This window comes from Vulpes vulpes, chromosome 10 (assembly GCF_048418805.1).
Source record: "Vulpes vulpes isolate BD-2025 chromosome 10, VulVul3, whole genome shotgun sequence".
NCBI lineage: Eukaryota > Metazoa > Chordata > Mammalia > Carnivora > Canidae > Vulpes > Vulpes vulpes.
Genome location: NC_132789.1, coordinates 2,038,494 through 2,056,394, shown reverse-complemented (window position 1 = coordinate 2,056,394; position 17,901 = coordinate 2,038,494). Strand labels below are relative to the sequence as shown.

Here is a 17,901-nt window from a genome sequence, read left to right as displayed (position 1 = left end):
GGGTCCTGTTGCAGGTTAAGGGTCAATTTGTTTGTGTTTTGGGGCAGGCATGCGCTAAGTCTTTCCTATATTTTAAACAGATAATGTCCTTGTAATTTGGGAGCACTTACATGAAGGCTGGCTTTGTCTCTTTTTTCAGGATGCCTGCTGCTGCCGCCCTCCTGTTGAAAAAGAAATACTGTACCTTTAAATTAGGGGGTTCCGAATAATCACCGCTGGGCAGTGAAAAGACTAATGTGCTGTGGAGAACAAGGAGTTTAATCTAATTTAGTTGGAGGGTGTCTGTCTGCGGTGTTGTTTTTTTGGAGTGTGGGAATAGCAGAGAGAAGCTGCCCCCTTGAATGGTCCCTCCTACGCCAGAAGCAGTGGGGAGCCCCGTAGACGCCAGTGATCCAAAGCCCGCCCTTGAAAGGGGGATTAGAGGCATGCTCTGATTTGCAATTCACACTAATGCACCCCGTGGAACCTCTGGTAATATTTCAAACCGCATTTCAGGGGACGTGGCCTTAAAATAACTGCCTAAATTGTGCTGAACTAACCCACTGCATGCCAGTCATCCATTTTCTGATGTGCAGGCGTTAGTGGCTGCGCCCCCACCCCACACCCAAATTCGCATCTTACAATCGAGCGTTCTTAGGTGTCCTTAGAACTTTTGTGCCTGTTGCATTTGCTGGCGTCGGTGCCCCCCTGGCACAGACTAGTATGTTTTCCCTGAGTAAGGATCACTTCAGAGGACGGAAGGTGTTTTCTTTCGAGAAAAATGAAGTGGGGTGGACAGGGTAACTGGTGCTCTTGGGCAGTTAGACATAGAATTTTCCCTGCCTGCTTTTTTTTTTTTTTTTTTTTTTTTTTTTTGAATCAGATAATAAGTTTCTGTGCAGAAACGTACCACAGGATGAGGTCAAGGCAATAGTGCCTCTCGGGTATCACAGACCCCTCTGCCTGCCGGGCAATATCAGCACCTAGACCACATTTTCATCTTATTGGGAAGCAAAACTGGAATGCCCCATGAAATACCCGTATTAATGACGTTGGGAGATAAAAGAGCATAACCAGCGTTCCACGGGATCGCCAAACCCAAACTTGCCCAGAGAAAGCATCCAAGCCAGAGCCCACCACCAGGCACCGGGACCGCCTGAGCCACGCTGTATCTGAAACCTCCCCCAAGACTATCCTATTTCTTTCCACGGGCTTTGCTGATACTCTACGACTTTACTCTTGCGATTAGCCTGTAACGTGCAAAGTCTCCGCTTTAATTTCTTTCTCTTGCTGAAAGTGTCAGTGCTTTTATCTTAAAGAGATTATGTGGGTTTTCTCTAATCTCATTTCAGAGAGCCAAGCACAGTGCCTATAATTTCCACTGACTATAACATAATAAGAAGAGATACAACTTTGATTTTTAGCAATATCCATGTCAAAGTATTTCATACTCCGGCCTCTGCCAGGGTGGGATGTCACTGCCATTCTTTCAAGTCTCTTCCGTCCAAAAATATTTAGGTATTGTTCAAAACACTGCCTGACTTCAGAAAGAGTCCCTTTCAGAAAACCTTCTACTTTTCTGGGTAAGCATTTGCAAGAACTTGAAGGTGGCTTGTGTTTAAGAGTAGCTCTCCGATATTTTTTTTAGGTGGTTGGGGTAAAAAAAAAAAAAAATAGTATTCCTTAACCCTGCAAGTTATTTGAAATCATGTTTAATTATAAAGTTTCGCTAAAAACCTTTGCTCAAAATTTTAGAGGCCTAATAAGATTTCCATTAATTTAAACATATCACTATTCCCAGGACAGCCCCAAATGCTTTCTTTTGCCTCTTTCATCCATGGTTAAATATGTAAATAAAATGTCTAAAGTCATTCTTCAAAGAAGACAAAGGAAAAAAGAGCTGAGGGGAAAGACAGCCATAAAATTCCTCCCAATTCTCCATAACATTTGCCAGAGGGGGGCCGGTTGCCAGCCAGGGCCGAGCAGCAGGGGACCCCGCTGCTCCTTACAATCACACATCTCAAATCCCACACACAGGAAAAAAATAAAATAAAATATCTTTTCAGCTGGAGCCATCAAAAGGCCCTTTTCATTTATTAGTTACAGAGTTATCTTGCAGTTGCTCATTTCTCAGAGCCCTCGTTTTTCTATAATAATGTCTATTTGTTGGTTTCCGCCTCAGCTGGGCAGCGCAGAGCACTTCTGCAGACATTTTTATAAAAAAACGAGGGAAGAAAGCAATCTGAAGTGGTTATAGCTAAAATAATGGGTCTGAACATGGCTGAATTAAAATGGCACATAAAAGATCAATTAGGACGCACTTTCTCAAATAGCTCACGCCCACTCCTGGCGTTTGGTGCTTTCCTTTGCGTCCACGGTTTCTGAGGGAGAGAAACAAAAAGGAAAAAAGACAAAATGGTGCCAATGGAGGACTCTGGCAAGGAAAATTCTGAAGAAGCCAAGTGATATCCGCTAAACTTTGTTTAACTTGAAGTTTTTGAAAATAAGTCACCAAACAAAACCAAACAAAAGGCATAAGGAAAATGGCAGTCTTTGAAAAAAATGTTTTTGTTTTGTTTTGTTTCTTAACTTGAGAAATAATAACACGGTTGAAGGTGGTTGTTCTGATGGCATTAGTGTCTACCTTCTTTTCCATCAACTGGCTCACTCCAGCATCTTCCAACACCCTACAGTGAGAGTCAGGGACAGTGATTCAAGAACAGCTGCACAAACCTGCCTATTAGTAATTCTGGGATCCTGGGTAAGCCCCAGCCTCAGTCTTCTGGGTGTTCACTGGATGGATGGATGGATGGATGGATGGATGGATGGATGGGTCACGGGCATGTGGGTGGGTGAATGGTGGATAGGCGGTGTATGGGTGGACGGATGGTGGTTAGGTGGATGGATGGATGACAGATGAACAGATGAATAGTTGGTGAGCAGATGGTGGGTAGGTAGTGGATGAGTGGATGGAAGGATGGGTGGATGGTGGTTAGGTGGATGGATGGATGGATGGATGGATGGATGACAGACGAACAGATGGATAGTCGGTGTGTGGATGGTGGGTAGATGGTGGATGGGTGGGTGGATGAATGTGTGTGTGTGTGTGCATGTATGTACCTATGGATGGATGATGGGTAGGCGGGTAGATGGATAAGTGTGTGGGTGGCTGGATAGGTGGATGGGTGGTTGCATGCATGGGGGATGGATAGATGGATGGTGTGGTTGGGTGGAAGGGTAGGTAGATATGAGATCTCCCAAGTCTCTTACAGATGTAAAATAGTACCATTTGTCTTAATTAAAAGCCAATCTTCTAAAAAGCCTTCTTAGAGGAAGTGCCCCACTTCTGCCAGTGCTTACAAAAAAGCTCCCCGTGGGAGGAGGAGTGCCTGGCAGTAGCCTCTCCTTCCCGAGCGCTCCTCGAGGTAGCTGGCAACACCCGCAGCGTTTCCCTCGCGGGGATTCATTCGGACTTTCCAAAACGGGGTGCAAGGGGATCCCTGGGTGGCGCAGCGGTTTGGCGCCTGCCTTTGGCCCAGGGCGCGATCCTGGAGACCCGGGATCGAATCCCACGTCGGGCTTCCGGTGCATGGAGCCTGCTTCTCCCTCTGCCTGTGTCTCTGCCTCTCTCTCTCTGTGACTATCATAAATAAATAAAAAAATACTTCAAAACGGGGTGCAGGGCAACGAGCCTGGGGGAGCGACACCCACCCCAGGGATGTCTGCTCACGCGGCGCACCTCTCCGCTGTCCACCTCTCCGCCGCCGACCCGCCCTCCCACTGCCCCCTCCGTACGCGATCCTGGGAGTCTCAGAAACGTAAAAAGATCCTGACCTCGAGGGCGTCTAAGAGGAGAGAGACCCCGCCACCTCCCAGGGGACTCGTTCATTTAAGGGTTACTACCACGGGATGCTGGGTGGGGCGCTCTGCACGTTCCTTTGGAGACAAGGAGGGGTCTGGGCGCCCACCCCGCACACCCAGTGCAGTAGACCGGCGGGGTCGTTGAGCCCCAAATGGCTTTGTCACAAACTGGCTCCGGGGTAAGGGAGGGTCGGGGTGGAAAGGGCCGCTCCTTCGCCTTGGGGACCCTCCGCGCATCCTCTGACGGGTCTGCAGCCCAGGAGGGCGCAGGCGGGGCAGATCCCTCGCCAAATAATATAAATAGCCGACGAGCGAACGACTTCCTATAATAAATAAACTCAGCCGCCTACAAGGCATCAGCAGCCCTGCTGGCGAGAGGCCCCCACGCTCCGCGGCCCGCTGGGGGCGGGCGGGGGTCGTCACCCAAGCCTGGCCCCCACTTCCCGAGGGAGCCTGCCCTCCTCTCCTCCGGCCCGCCTTTCCCGCGGGGACCTCGGGGGAGCGGCCCTAGGAGTCAGGATCCCCTCGGCCCCTCCCCCTGCCCTAAGCTCTTCTCTTTGAAATTTCAAAGAAAACCACTCCCGGGAGCCGGAGCCGGAGCGGGAGCGGGAGCCCGGGCAGGGGCGCAGGCCTGGCGACTCCCGGGCCTCGGGGAGATGCGGGCAGGTTTACGAGCCGAGGGGCCACTTTATGGCCGGGGCTGTAAAACGCCAGTCCCACCTCTCCTGGAAAGCGCCCTCGCCCGGGGCCCACCGTCCAGGCGACGGAGGATGCGTCTGGCCCCCCGCCGCGGACCACCCGCCCGCGCCCCCGGCCCGTCCGGGAACTTCAGGGATGCGCGCCCTTGGGTGTCCCGGGCGGGGGCGCGGGGAGGCGCGCGGGGAGGCGCGCGGGGAGGGGCGCGGGGAGGGGCGCGGGGAGGGGCGCGGGGAGGCGCGCGGGGAGGGGCGCGGGGAGGGGCGCGGGGTCCCACCCGCGGGCCGGGCCGGCTTTCTCATGCAAAGCGGCGGCGGCGGCGGGGGCGGGGCGCGCTCCCGGGGCGGGGCCTGTGGCCGCCCGGCTGCGCTCCCCCCTCGCCTTCTGCGCGTCTTCCCTGCCCGGGACGCGCGGCGCCGAGCAGCTGCGGCCCGGCCCGGCGAGGCCGGCGCGGAGGGAGGAGCGGCCGCCCGCCTGCTGGCCTCGGTGCGCCCGCCCGCCGGCCTCCGGGACGCGCCACCTGGGCGCTCGCGGAAGAGCCCAAAGTTTGCCGCGGCCGGGAGTCGCCGCCCGCCGGGAGCCCGGCCCCGTAGCGCCTCCCGGTATTGTTGGCCAACTTTGCTCCCCGCCTCCCCGCGGACCCCGCCTCGGCGGAGGCCCGGGGCGCGCAGCGCTGCGCTCCGGCCGGCGGGGCGGGCATGGGCGGGGGCCGGAGCGGGAGCGGGGAGCCGGGGCCCGTGGCCCGAGCGGGGCAGCGCGGGCGCTGAGCGGAGCGGACCTCCGCGCCCGGCCGGGGCACCTCCGACGCCAGCATGCCGCGCCCGGGCCCCCGCCTGTGGCTGGTCCTGCAGGTGATGGGTTCGTGCGCCGCCATCAGTTCCATGGACATGGAGCGCCCGGGCGACGGCAAGTGCCAACCCATTGAGATCCCGATGTGCAAGGACATCGGCTACAACATGACCCGCATGCCCAACCTGATGGGCCACGAGAACCAGCGCGAGGCCGCCATCCAGCTGCATGAGTTCGCGCCGCTGGTGGAGTACGGCTGCCACGGCCACCTCCGCTTCTTCCTGTGCTCGCTGTACGCGCCCATGTGCACCGAGCAAGTCTCCACCCCCATCCCTGCCTGCCGGGTCATGTGCGAGCAGGCCCGGCTGAAGTGCTCCCCGATCATGGAGCAGTTCAACTTCAAGTGGCCCGACTCGCTGGACTGCAGCAAGCTCCCCAACAAGAACGACCCCAACTACCTGTGCATGGAGGCGCCCAACAATGGCTCGGACGAGCCCTCCCGGGGCTCCGGCCTGTTCCCGCCGCTCTTCCGGCCGCAGCGGCCGCACAGCGCGCAGGAGCACCCGCTCCGGGACGCGGGCCAGGGGCGCACCGGCTGCGACAACCCGGGCAAGTTCCACCACGTGGGGAAGAGCGCGGCGTGCGCCCCGCTCTGCACGCCCGGGGTGGACGTGTACTGGAGCCGCGGCGACAAGCGCTTCGCGGTGGTCTGGCTGGCCGTCTGGGCGGTGCTCTGCTTCTTCTCCAGCGCCTTCACCGTGCTCACCTTCCTCATCGACCCGGCCCGCTTCAGGTACCCGGAGCGCCCCATCATCTTCCTCTCCATGTGCTACTGCGTCTACTCCGTGGGCTACATCATCCGCCTCTTCGCTGGCGCCGAGAGCATCGCCTGCGACCGGGACAGCGGACAGCTCTATGTCATCCAGGAGGGGCTGGAGAGCACGGGCTGCACCCTCGTCTTCCTGGTGCTCTACTACTTCGGCATGGCCAGCTCGCTGTGGTGGGTGATTCTCACACTCACCTGGTTCCTGGCTGCGGGCAAGAAGTGGGGCCATGAGGCCATCGAGGCCAATAGCAGCTACTTCCACCTGGCAGCCTGGGCCATCCCGGCCGTGAAGACCATCCTGATCCTGGTGATGCGCAGGGTGGCTGGGGACGAGCTCACGGGCGTGTGCTACGTGGGCAGCATGGACGTGAACGCCCTCACCGGCTTCGTGCTCATCCCGCTGGCCTGCTACCTCGTCATCGGCACTTCCTTCATCCTGTCTGGCTTCGTGGCCCTCTTCCACATCCGGAGGGTGATGAAGACCGGTGGGGAGAACACGGACAAACTGGAGAAGCTCATGGTGAGAATCGGGGTCTTCTCGGTGCTTTACACCGTGCCGGCCACCTGTGTGATCGCCTGTTACTTTTACGAACGCCTCAACATGGAGTACTGGAAGATCCTAGCCACGCAGCACAAGTGCAAAATGAACAACCAGACCAAAAGTCTGGACTGTGTGATGGCTGCGTCCATCCCAGCGGTGGAGATCTTCATGGTGAAGATCTTCATGCTGCTGGTGGTGGGCATCACCAGCGGCATGTGGATCTGGACATCGAAGACCCTGCAGTCCTGGCAGAATGTTTGCAGCCGCAGGTTCAAGAGAAAGAGCAGGAGGAAACCTGCCAGCGTGATCACCAATAGTGGGATTTACAAAAAAGCCCAGCATCCCCCAAAAACCCACCTCGGAAAATATGAGATCCCTGCACAGCCTCCCACCTGTGTGTGAACTGGCTTCTGGGGGAGGCCGGCGTGGAAAACCTTCCCAGACAGGATACAATGGCAATCAGAGCCAAAACGTGGTGCTTTTCCTGGTTGGTTGTTTTTTTTGTTTTTGTTTTGTTTTGTTTTGTTTTGTTTTTTTAATAAAAGTAAAAGAAAAAAGTTTTTACTCTTAAATTCAGGATACTGTGGTACGCTCAAAGTGAAAATGTGCTTACAGGGTTTTTTGTTTTGTTTTGTTTTGTTTTCGGAAGGAGAGCTCCTCAATTAAGTAGCCTCTCGTGTAACTAATTTGTGGTAAAGTAGTTGGTTCAGCCCCCAGAAGAAAACTTTTGTTTAGAAGCTTCCATAAATACATAGCTGTGTGTTTGAGTTGGCTTTGCTACCCATTTACAAGTCAGAGGAGAGATGGCTTCTTTGTACATTGAAGAACTTTTGCTGGGAGCATTGAGAGAGGGAGGGGGGGTAGAGAGAGAAAGAGAGAGGCGAAGTGGGTCTCCGGCAGGAGCCATCCTAGGGACCCACCCCCAGGAAGGCTGTGTGTGGGACAGCAGCTTCTGTGCAGACAGGAAGAAAGGGGAACCCTGACAATTTAGCACACTCCAGTGGATTTGGAGTCACTTAAAATAGACTCCAGCCTCTAGCCTTCACAAATGGTCTTTCTCCAAGACAGAAACTTCCACCAAACCTAACATTCGCAAATGCAAACAATGTGCAATACATTTCTTCCCTCTTTCCGTTAAAATGAAAAGAGAAACAAGTATTTTGCTGTACATAAAGACAACAAAAGAAATCCCAACAAAAGCACGGAGAGGCCCAGCCCTCAGAAACCCTCTAGTGTTACATTTTGTGGCTTTTTAATGGAAACCAAGCCAATGTTATACACGTTTGGACTGATTTGTGGAAAGGAGGTGGGGGGGGGGGGGGAGGGAAGAAAGATCATTCAAAAGTATCCAAAGGGCTTATTGACTCTTTCTATTGTTAAACAAATGGTTTCCATGAATAGCTCAAGAAGCACTAGACAAGTCTACATTATTCTCCCCACCATCCCAGGGAAGAGTGGTCCTGCCTGTGTATATTTGTAATATATGATATTTTTCATGCTCCACTATTTTATTAAAAATAAAATATGTTCTTTAGTTTGCTGCTGGTGCCTTGTACATTGTGAGGTTTTCCTTCCCTGAGTGTGGAGAGAGCAGAGCAAACTTTATCCCCCTGCTAGCTTTGCAAGCAAATCCCGAGTGTGCATCTCTATCTAGAGATTACTGGCTATCCATATGAAATGGCAGATGGGCGGATTCCAGAGTTAGCAGGATAATTTAGTTTCGAGTTTCTATGGAATGACATGCAGGAAACATGGAGAGCTGGACACTGTTTGCCGTGACTCTTGGTGGCTGGATGTGAGGGCCTGGCGGCTGTAGACATACCTCATCAGGGAATGCCTGGGCTACTCAGTGTGGGTAAATCCTGGAGAACCTGGATCAGCTTTGGGTGAGATCTCCCGGGAATGGGGCCAGCGAAGTCAGAGAATTCAATCAGAGTAGCGTTCGGTGGGCCTGCTGGGATCAGATTATACCTAGACAGGGTTCTGTGCATCCGCTCCGAGTGTGCTGGCTCTGTGGCAAGTCGAGGACAGGTTTACAAAGCAGAATATAGACCTGGACAGGATAAAACATCTGCTAAGGATGGCGAGTCTGTGAACTTAATTCATCTCCTGTTTTTACTTGGGGAGCCCTGGAGCTGTAGAGACCCAAATTGGGCCCCAGTTCAGGGTCAGAGGCTCAGCAAAATTCAGGTCCGGACACGAAGGATTGCAAGGCACAGTCCAGACCTACAGTCCTGGGAAATCAGCAGGATCAACCAGGCTCTCCGCAGGGTTGTGCTGTCAGGCTCGCAGCTGAACGAACGGCCCTTAAGAATTTTGAAAATGTACTAAGCACTTGATGGACAGAAGCCTGCGGTCAGGGCAGCCTCTTTCCTGACGAGGGTATTTAGGAGGTAAGCCTGGTGACCGTGAGACCACTCTCACATGACACCAGAGCTGAGCAAAAGGATGAGCGGGTCTGTGGGGGCCACCTCAACTGGTCTGTGTATGGCTTTAGCCTGCCCGAGCAAAGTCCCTGGGTGGTTTGGGATCAAGGTCAAGAAACACCAGCTAAATAAGGCAAGGTAATTTAAGATAAAATCCAGAATAGCCTTCAGTGCACTAAAAAGGGGGGAAATGGTTTAAGAAATGCCCATAAATAAAAACCTATCTGTTGATTGTTCCCACTCGGCCCCCCTAAGACCATCCGGGGATATTGATATATGGATGTAGGTATGCTTGTAATGCTCTCTTTGGGTGACTCAGGAAAAAGAAAACTTACATGCTTGGAGCAGAACTTTGAAAAATCTAGAAGGATAGCAGGACCTGCTGCTGTGTGCATGCATCAGAGCTCCATTCTGATGCCCAAGCTCTCAATTGTGAGCTCACTGGGCTAATCAGCCACCTAGCACGCACCCGTGTGCAGGCATGTGGGCTGCAGACCGCAGGATCCGGAAGACCTAAGTGGGACGGCACACAGAAGCACCTCTGCTGTTCCTTGTCTAGAATGTGTTTCCGTGTGGGACGCACAGGCCCCCCCCCCCCCAAAGCTACAGGGAGCCTGTTCACAAATGTCCAGGGATTTTACCATATGGTCGGGGCAGGTGCATGGGGCCTCGCCTCTGCCACTGATAATACCCGTAGCAGCAGAAGGGCGCTTTCTCTAGGAGCCACAACCTGACCCGTGATTGCAGACAGATGATTTGTGAATTTTAGGAGAAGTATCAAAGCTCGGAGAAATCTGCAAACACCTCTGCTAACTCAGGACTTCCACAGGATTTATGGATTGCCTTCATAGGGAGATTTCTCAGCCTCAGCACCTTAGCTCCGGGGAAATGGAAACCCGCTTCAGGTGACAGATCCCGGAGGTGAGGTCATAGTTAGAAGGCCGGAGAAGGTGACTGTCCAGAGTCACACTGCAGGCTGTCCCTGCGTATTTCTTCCTTTGGCACCCAGCCACTCACCACCTCCTCCATGCCAGGGCCCAGGAAATGGGGCAACTGCCCCTGGCTCTTGGCTTCAAGGTCACCACCACTGGTGCGGGAGACCCACACTGTGGTAAAGAGGCTTGTGGGCAGCACATCTTCCACACGCTTCTATTTTGAGTGGGGGAGGCTTCCCAAAGGTGGCTCAGAATGCACAGAAGGCAGAAGATCCCACACGAATAGTGTCGTGGCAAGGTGGTGTTGCGGGGACATGTTGATGGCTGGGGCAGAAGTTATGAACAGGGCATCGAAGCGTCCACGCATTCCTAGCCTGTGCCTGGAACCTAGCCTAGGCCTCAGGGTGGCAATTATCACAATGAAATCGGTCCAGCAGACCCTTGGGAGCACTTCCTGCGTGCTGATGGCTTTACAGGCTTGTCTCCTCTAATTATTGCTCAGGTGCTCTTATCAGCCCCACTTTACCCTGAGGCCCAGAGAGATTCAGTAAATTCCCAGGGTCACACAGCAAGTACACATTAGAGCCAGGACAGGAACCAGGGGTCTGGTCGTAGATCCTGGACCACTGACTAGATCAGTACTTGCTGGATGAGGAAGTGATAGTGGAGCACCGATGCTGGTTCCCAGGCTAAACAGTTTAATGTACTCATTCAATCTACTGACACGCTCTGGCGGTACTATTCTCATCCCCATCTTACTGATGAGGACGATGGACCACAGAGAAGTCAAGACACGAACACAAGGCCATGCAGGTAGTGAGCAGGGCCCAGAATGTGAGCCTGCCCATGTGGCTCCAAACCCACACTCCTGAATACTAGCTAGCCCCTCACCTCTCTGGATGGTCCTAAGGACTCTGTGTGTGGAGTAATTTGGACTTCACGGCGGCTGTGCCATCCCTGTGCTATGAGCAGGGGGCACAGGGCACACTGGCACAGAATACAGATGACCTTGCTGGCTTGGAGGACATAGGGGAGGGGCTGTGGCAAACTGCCTTCTGCAGTAGTCAGAGAGTGAGCAGAAAAGTGGGTACTCAGAGCCAGGGCAGCAGGGCTAGGGTCAGGCCGAGACAGGCCAGGGGGATGCGCAGTCAGGGGTGGCCCCCATTCTGACCTAAGGGGTCAGGCAGCCTTCACCAAGACAGCAGGAAGGAAACAGAAGAGGGCCAGGTGCCATGTGTCGCTGGAGAATGGAAGATGGACACAGGTTAGGCATGTTGTGTCCGAGGGGCCTCCGATCCCTCCTGGGGGAGGTCGGTGTGCAGGCCAGGAAGGAGGCTGGAGGCACAGGTGGATGTCTGGAAACAGTCAGATTGGAGGAGGGTGGGGAGGGTGGAGAGTGGAGGGGGTAGGAAGTAGGAAATGGTGGGGAGGAAGGCAGAGAGAGAATGGAAGAGGAGGAGGGCAGAGGGGGCAGGAAGGAGGAGGAAGGGGGAAGAGGAAGAGGGGAGGGGAGGAGGAAGGGAGAGGAGGTGAGGAAGAAGAGAGGGAGGGAGGAGGGAGAGGGGAAGAGGGAGAGGGAGGAGGGAGAGGGAGGAGGGAGAAGGAGGGAAAGGAAGAAGGAGGAGGGAGGAAGAGGGGGAAGAGGGGAAAGAGGAAGAGAGGAGTGGGGAGGGGGGAGGAGGGAGGGCAGGGAGGGAAGAGGAGGCCTCAGCAGGAGCTTGAGGAGGAGCAGTCCCTAACTGCTGGGGCTGGTTTCTGGCTGTCACAGTAGAGGAGTGCAGGTTATGTAATGGTCTCAGCTGCAGGCCAGTCGGAATAGTGAGGTAGAGGGAGGTAAGGGGTGAGGGGTGCTGGGGGGGGGACACTCCAGAATGGCTCCCCCCTCCCCTGCTGAGCCTGGAGCATTCACTCTGCTCTTTCCTTCAACCCTTGGGCCATCCAGGCAGCCTGGAAATCCAGCCCTCCACCCTCCACCAGCGCCTGTGGGGATGCCGCTTCAGAAGAAAACAGAAAATAAGCCAAGAAGTATTCTCGAAACTGTAGATATCATCCTATTTCCCATATTATTTCCCTAAAAGGAAGAGAGGAGGACAGAAAGGAACAGAAGAGGGGGCACCTACCCCTCACAGGGGTGAGGATATACTCCAGTTTGGGGCCGAGTGCCGTCTCACCCCTGTCTTGCCCCGGTTTCCAGTCCGATTTGGCCCTTGGACCAGCCGCTGGGCTTTCCTGCCTCTGTGTCTCCCTCCATAACATGAAGGTGCTGTTGGTGCCTCCCTCACTAGGCGCTCAGGGTCCTAAGTGATCACCCTCACCAGCCTGTGCGTGTACAACCACCCGAGCCGGCATCCGCTCCCATGCGCCGGCACTCGCCGACCAGTTAGGGCGGGCGAACAGCACATGAGTCCTGCTGGTATGATGCTCACTGTCCCCCCCCCCCCCCCCAAAGTTAAACCCAGCATGCTAATGAGTAATGGTCTTTAAAAAGAAAGAGGCTTTCTTCTGGTTTTTGTTTTGGGGATTTTTCTTTTTTTAAGAGAAACACTTTCCCAAAGCTGTGTTCAGGTTACACAGAATACCCACTGATCTTTCAAGTTGAAAAGGCAGGCACAGCGTCTCGGTGGTGGTGGAGAATATGCTCCGTCTTCCTCTTTGAACACAATAACATCACACTCAGCTCGCAGGGAATCAGACCTCATGCGCGGACACCTCTGCACGCAAATACGCGGAGATGGCTATAATGTGCCGAGGGAGGAAACGCGGCCAGACTTCAGGGAAACTCGCTGAACACGCTCCGGCAACATAGTGTGGAGTGTTTTTTAATGTTTTATTAAGAGTGTGAAGGCCAAACCAGAGGGAGGAGGGAAGGAGGCGTTTGAAATCCGTCCAGATTAAGTTTCCACTGCTGGGGTGAGCCTTCGTAATTGGGGACTCAAACAGTCCCGCCCCTGGGAAGGTGATGCTCCCAGACCCCACACAATATCCACAGCCGAGGCAGACTTCTCCAAAGTCCCAGAGTTTCGCTTTGTTATTAGAAGACCTTTTTTTTTTTTTTTTTTTTTTTTTTTGCAGGGCGGAGGGTGGATACCAAGCTGGCATCCAGAGGGCTTCAGGTTAAATACCCTCTTCCACTGCACACGAAGGGACTGCTGCCATCGGTGCCTTCAAGGAGCACTGTGATGATGGATGAGATGCACTCAGGTGCTCTCTGACAACTGGTGGTCTCTCCCAACAGATGTCCTCAAAGGGAGCACTTTATGGCGTGTGGGGGAATATTTGCACTAAAAAAAGAGAGAGAGAGAGAGAGAGAAGAAAAAAGAGAGAGAAACAGAAACAAACCCACTTAAAAACCCATCCTAACAATGTTTCAGTATTTTAGGCAGAACTACAAAGTTATCAACCCTGACAGATGATCAATCAGCTCCTGCTTTGAAAGGTGGGTGCCGGTGATTATGAGGCGCAGGTGCCGACTTTGATCAGAAGAGACAAGCGCTGGGGCTGCTGCCGGTTCTCCTCCCCTGCTCACCCCCAGGGCAGAGCAGCACCTGTTTACCTCCCAGGCCCGCCCTCTCATAAAACACTTGGATTTTGCTGGCTTTGAGCAAGATTTTTCATTTGCAAATGGCTTTTCTTCCTACCGCTCATCTGGAGCAATATTACCAGCCTTGTGTCAATACCATCTAGGTGTCCTTGGATTTCAGGCCATAGCAGAAGGCTTAAATTCAGAAAAAGTTCAGGCCAGCTGAAACGTGCTGTTTTTTGTGTCTTTTTTTTTTTTCTTCTTAAAGGGACTTTGTTAAGTATTGGGAAAATAAATGCCATTCTGCTCTTCCATGCATGGCAGAGCACACAGAGGACATGAGAGATTTACAAAAAATTTGTGATTCTGATTTGCTTTAAGGATGACACAGGTCTCACAACAAGAATGAAAGGAAAAAGTCCATTATAAAGCGTACCATGCTCTGAGGGGTGTCATGATTGTAGCCATTTTTTCAATTAATAAAGCCCAACACTGCAGCAATGTTCAGAGGATTGAATCACATCTCTAGGGTAATAGAGGGCATTAGGGAGAAAAACATAAGAGAGGAAGGGGCATCAAACAAAATTGGAAGTGTATTTTAATTTCCAGCCCACCTCTGCCTTCTAAAGGTTTTATTCTTGTCAGTTAGGTGATCCCACTGGGTTAGGAGTGTGTGTATCACTCAGTCTAGTCAGTGAGGTGGGATAGAAGAATGGGTGTGTATATGTGGAAGTCAGGAAAGGTTCTAAGAAAGATTTTTTGCTTCATGATGAAAAGACAGATGATGAGGAAGCCTGTGCTTTTCCTGCATGTAAGTAGTCAGTGAAAGTTGTACGTGGAGCTATTGCAGCCATTTTGTAACCATGAGGCAATACACTCACTATTCAAGTCAGCACTCTGAGCATGGCAGGTGCAAAACAAGGAAGATCCAACTTCGTGATGACTTCATTAAGCTCCTACACCTCTAGGTTTCTTATTACTTGAGGTAAGTAACTGCCTGTATTCTCTGAGAGTCTGCAATTTGGTTGTCCTAGGACTGGTAGGAAAATATGTTTGAGATGGTCAACTAGTCCAGTGCTTCTGAAATCTTAATGTGCATACAAATAACCTGGGGCTCTTGAGAAAACACAGTTCCTGATTCAGTAGGTCTGGGTGAGACCCAAAAGTCTATGTTTTTAATAAGCTCATAGGTGGTGCTAGTGATGCTGGTTTTCCTGACCTAGTTTGAGTGGCAACCCATCACTATCTGAAGTTTAAAGTTCCTGCTCATTATTCCTGACCATAATTATATGCACTTCTCTTGGGCACCACCACTTTTGTGTCCTATCTTGGATTATCTTGGGTAATAGTTTTTAAAAATGTCTTATGTTAAGTTAAAATCTGCTTCCTTATGACTATTTCCTTTTAGCTCTACTTCCGTCACATGGTCTACTTTACTTCATTTAATTCATTTTCCACTTGAAAGCCTCTGTATTTTTAAAGTTGAGTATCATGTGCTCCCTGAGTGTCTTTGGATTCTTAAAATTGCTGCCCAAACAACTTGGTTCCACCTTACTGACTGTCCTCAGAGTATGCTTACCTTGGTCTAAAGTCTTATCCAGGAAGGATACATACAAGTGGCTACAACTCTCCTGGAACTGTCTAACAAGGACACGATACAGTGGAACCATTGGACATCTACAGCAAACATTACACATAATAATGGGACACAAGAGGCACTTTTATGAAAGTCAGAATAGAACAAGGCTCTCTACTATTACCCAACATTACCTCAGACGTAGTCAACCACGCAGTAGGCTAGAGGAAGAGAGAGAAGGTAAGACCATTGGAAACTGCCATTGTTTGCAGATTATGTGATTAAAAAGACAATTGGCTTAAAATAGAATTCATGAGAATTAAATAGGATTGATAAGGAGACTAAGAGAAAACATATCTGTAGAACCAGCAGCTTCCTTATAAACCAGTTGGAAATATAAAGGAAGTAAAGACGGCTTTGTAGAACCCACAAAAGCCTAAGTAACTATCAAGAAACAAGATGTGCAAGCCCTTTTGAAGGAAATGCCGGTGTTTCTGATGAGCATATATAATTGGCTCAAATATTTACAGAATTATGTACCTGGTCAATATATCTGTTATCTCCAAATTAATTCCTAAATATAATGCAATTCCTATGTAAATATAGGTATTTTTTTGGACTCTCCAAAATGATGTTAACCCATCAAATTGAGGCAAATACCCAAGGAAGGGAAAAAACTGAAACCATTGTAAGAAGGAGCATAATTCTATCATTAGTCAATGCCCTTTAAAATTGTAGTAACAAAAACAGTATGGGAAAACAGCATGAAAATCTGCAAATTGAGGGAACAAAATATAAGGTCCAGAAAGAGTCCTAAACACATTTGGCACTTTATTTCAAACAAATAAGAAAAAATGGCTGATTCAATCAATAGTGTTGAGGCTTGCTTCAGATTTGGGGACATTTTTATCAAATCTCTACCTCACACTTTTTATTAAAATCCTTTTGGGACTGTTAAAAAAATTAAAAGTAAAAATAATACTACCATCAGGGGGAAAAGGTTATCTAAAATTTTCATTCCACGGAAAGGAAATGCTGGTGAATACTGGACACCACGTACCAGGAAAGAGTCTTCTTAGCATGACACAAAGCCAAAACCAATTTTAAAAAATCATAATTTGACTACATCAAAATTTGAAATTATATATGACAAAAAATTAATAAAAAATCTCCATAAACAAAATAAAAAACAGAAACTATATTTTTCTGCAAAGGTATATAAATAGGCAATTCAGATGAGAAGAAATCCAAATCATCTATAAACCTGAAGAAAGAGTTAAACTCACTAGTGGAAATCAAAGTATGTGAAAGAAACACTATTTTTGCCTAAGAGATTGGCCCTTTCCTTCTATGGCTGATACTAGCTAGATTTGGCTTGGGTGTAGAGAAATGGGCTCCTTGTGTCACATTGGTGAGACCATAAAGTCGATTGCCGTCACTAGAGCAAATAAATGTGTATCTAACACCTTTTTAAAAATATAGGGACAGCCCCGGTGGCTCAGCGGTTTAGTGCCGCCTTCGGCCCAGGGTGTGATCCTGAAGACCCAAGATCGAGTCCCACATCGGCTCCCTGCATGGAGCCTGCTTCTCCCTCTGCCTGTGTCTCTGCCTTTCACTCTCTGTGTCTCTCATGAATAAATAAATAAATAAAATCTTTAATATATATATAATAATATATTATTATATAAAATATTAATATATATAAGATAAGATAAATCTTTAATATATATATACTAATATATATATATCCAGTAATTCTGGCCAGTAATTCTATATAGAGCCAGTAATTCTATTTGCATTAAATGTATTGAAAATCGAGGACAACCTAGGTATACACCAGCAGGCTGACTGTTCGATTCAACTGTGGCAAGTCCTCAGACTATCATGTAGTCATTGGAGTAATTATGTAGAAACATGTTATTAACATGGGCGAATGGCCAACGGTATTACTAAGAAAGCGGCCATCAGCCAGGGTGGACCAGTACAGCCCTCTGGCTGTTTATAATTAGCATGTATTCTGATTGGTCTGTACCTAGGCCACATCAGTTGTTAGACATTTTGGATATTAATCTGCTGTTAACTGAACAAGGCAGGTTATATAATATATTCTGTGTCACACCATTTAATTTTTTGTAAAAGGTATGTGCATACCAAGGAAGACATAAAATGTTTAGAGTAGTTATCTGTGCAGGATATATAGATAATCTTTATCTTCTCCTTCCTTTATACTTTTATCCTTTATACTTTATACTTTATCTTCCTTCCTTTATACTTTTCCAATTTCAGTTGTTGGTGCTAAATATGTATTAGATAGATAGATAGATAGATAGATAGATAGATAGATAGATAAATAGAATGATAGACAAAAGATGGATGAGTGGGGCAGCCCGGGTGGCTCAGCGGTTTAGCGCCGCCTTCAGCCCAGGTCATGATCCTGGAGACCCGGGATCAAGTCCCATGTCAGGCTCCCTGTATGGAGCCTGCTTCTCCCTCTGCCTGTGTCTCTGCCTGCCTCTCTCTCTCTCTCTCTCTCTCTCTCTCTCATGAATAAATAAATAAAATATAAAAAATAATTTAAAAAAAAGATGGATGAGTGGATGGATAGATGGATAGAAGGTTGGATGGATGAGTGGATGGATGGATGAATGAATAGATGGAACTGTGGATAGATGGATGAATGGATGGATGGATAGACGGATGGATGAGTGGGTGGGTAGATGGATGGATAGATCAATGAATGGATGATGTAAGG

General features: G+C 50.2%; 1 protein-coding gene across 1 annotated transcript; it reads left to right on the top strand.

The window, feature by feature from the left end:
• Nucleotides 1-4,955: 4,955 nt before the first annotated feature.
• Nucleotides 4,956-8,232, top strand: FZD10 (frizzled class receptor 10). The gene has a single exon (XM_026017147.2). The coding sequence runs from the start codon at nt 5,349-5,351 to the stop codon at nt 7,092-7,094; it is 1,746 nt and encodes a 581-aa protein (XP_025872932.1). The 5' UTR covers nt 4,956-5,348; the 3' UTR covers nt 7,095-8,232.
• The last annotated feature ends 9,669 nt before the right edge of the window (nt 8,233-17,901 follow it).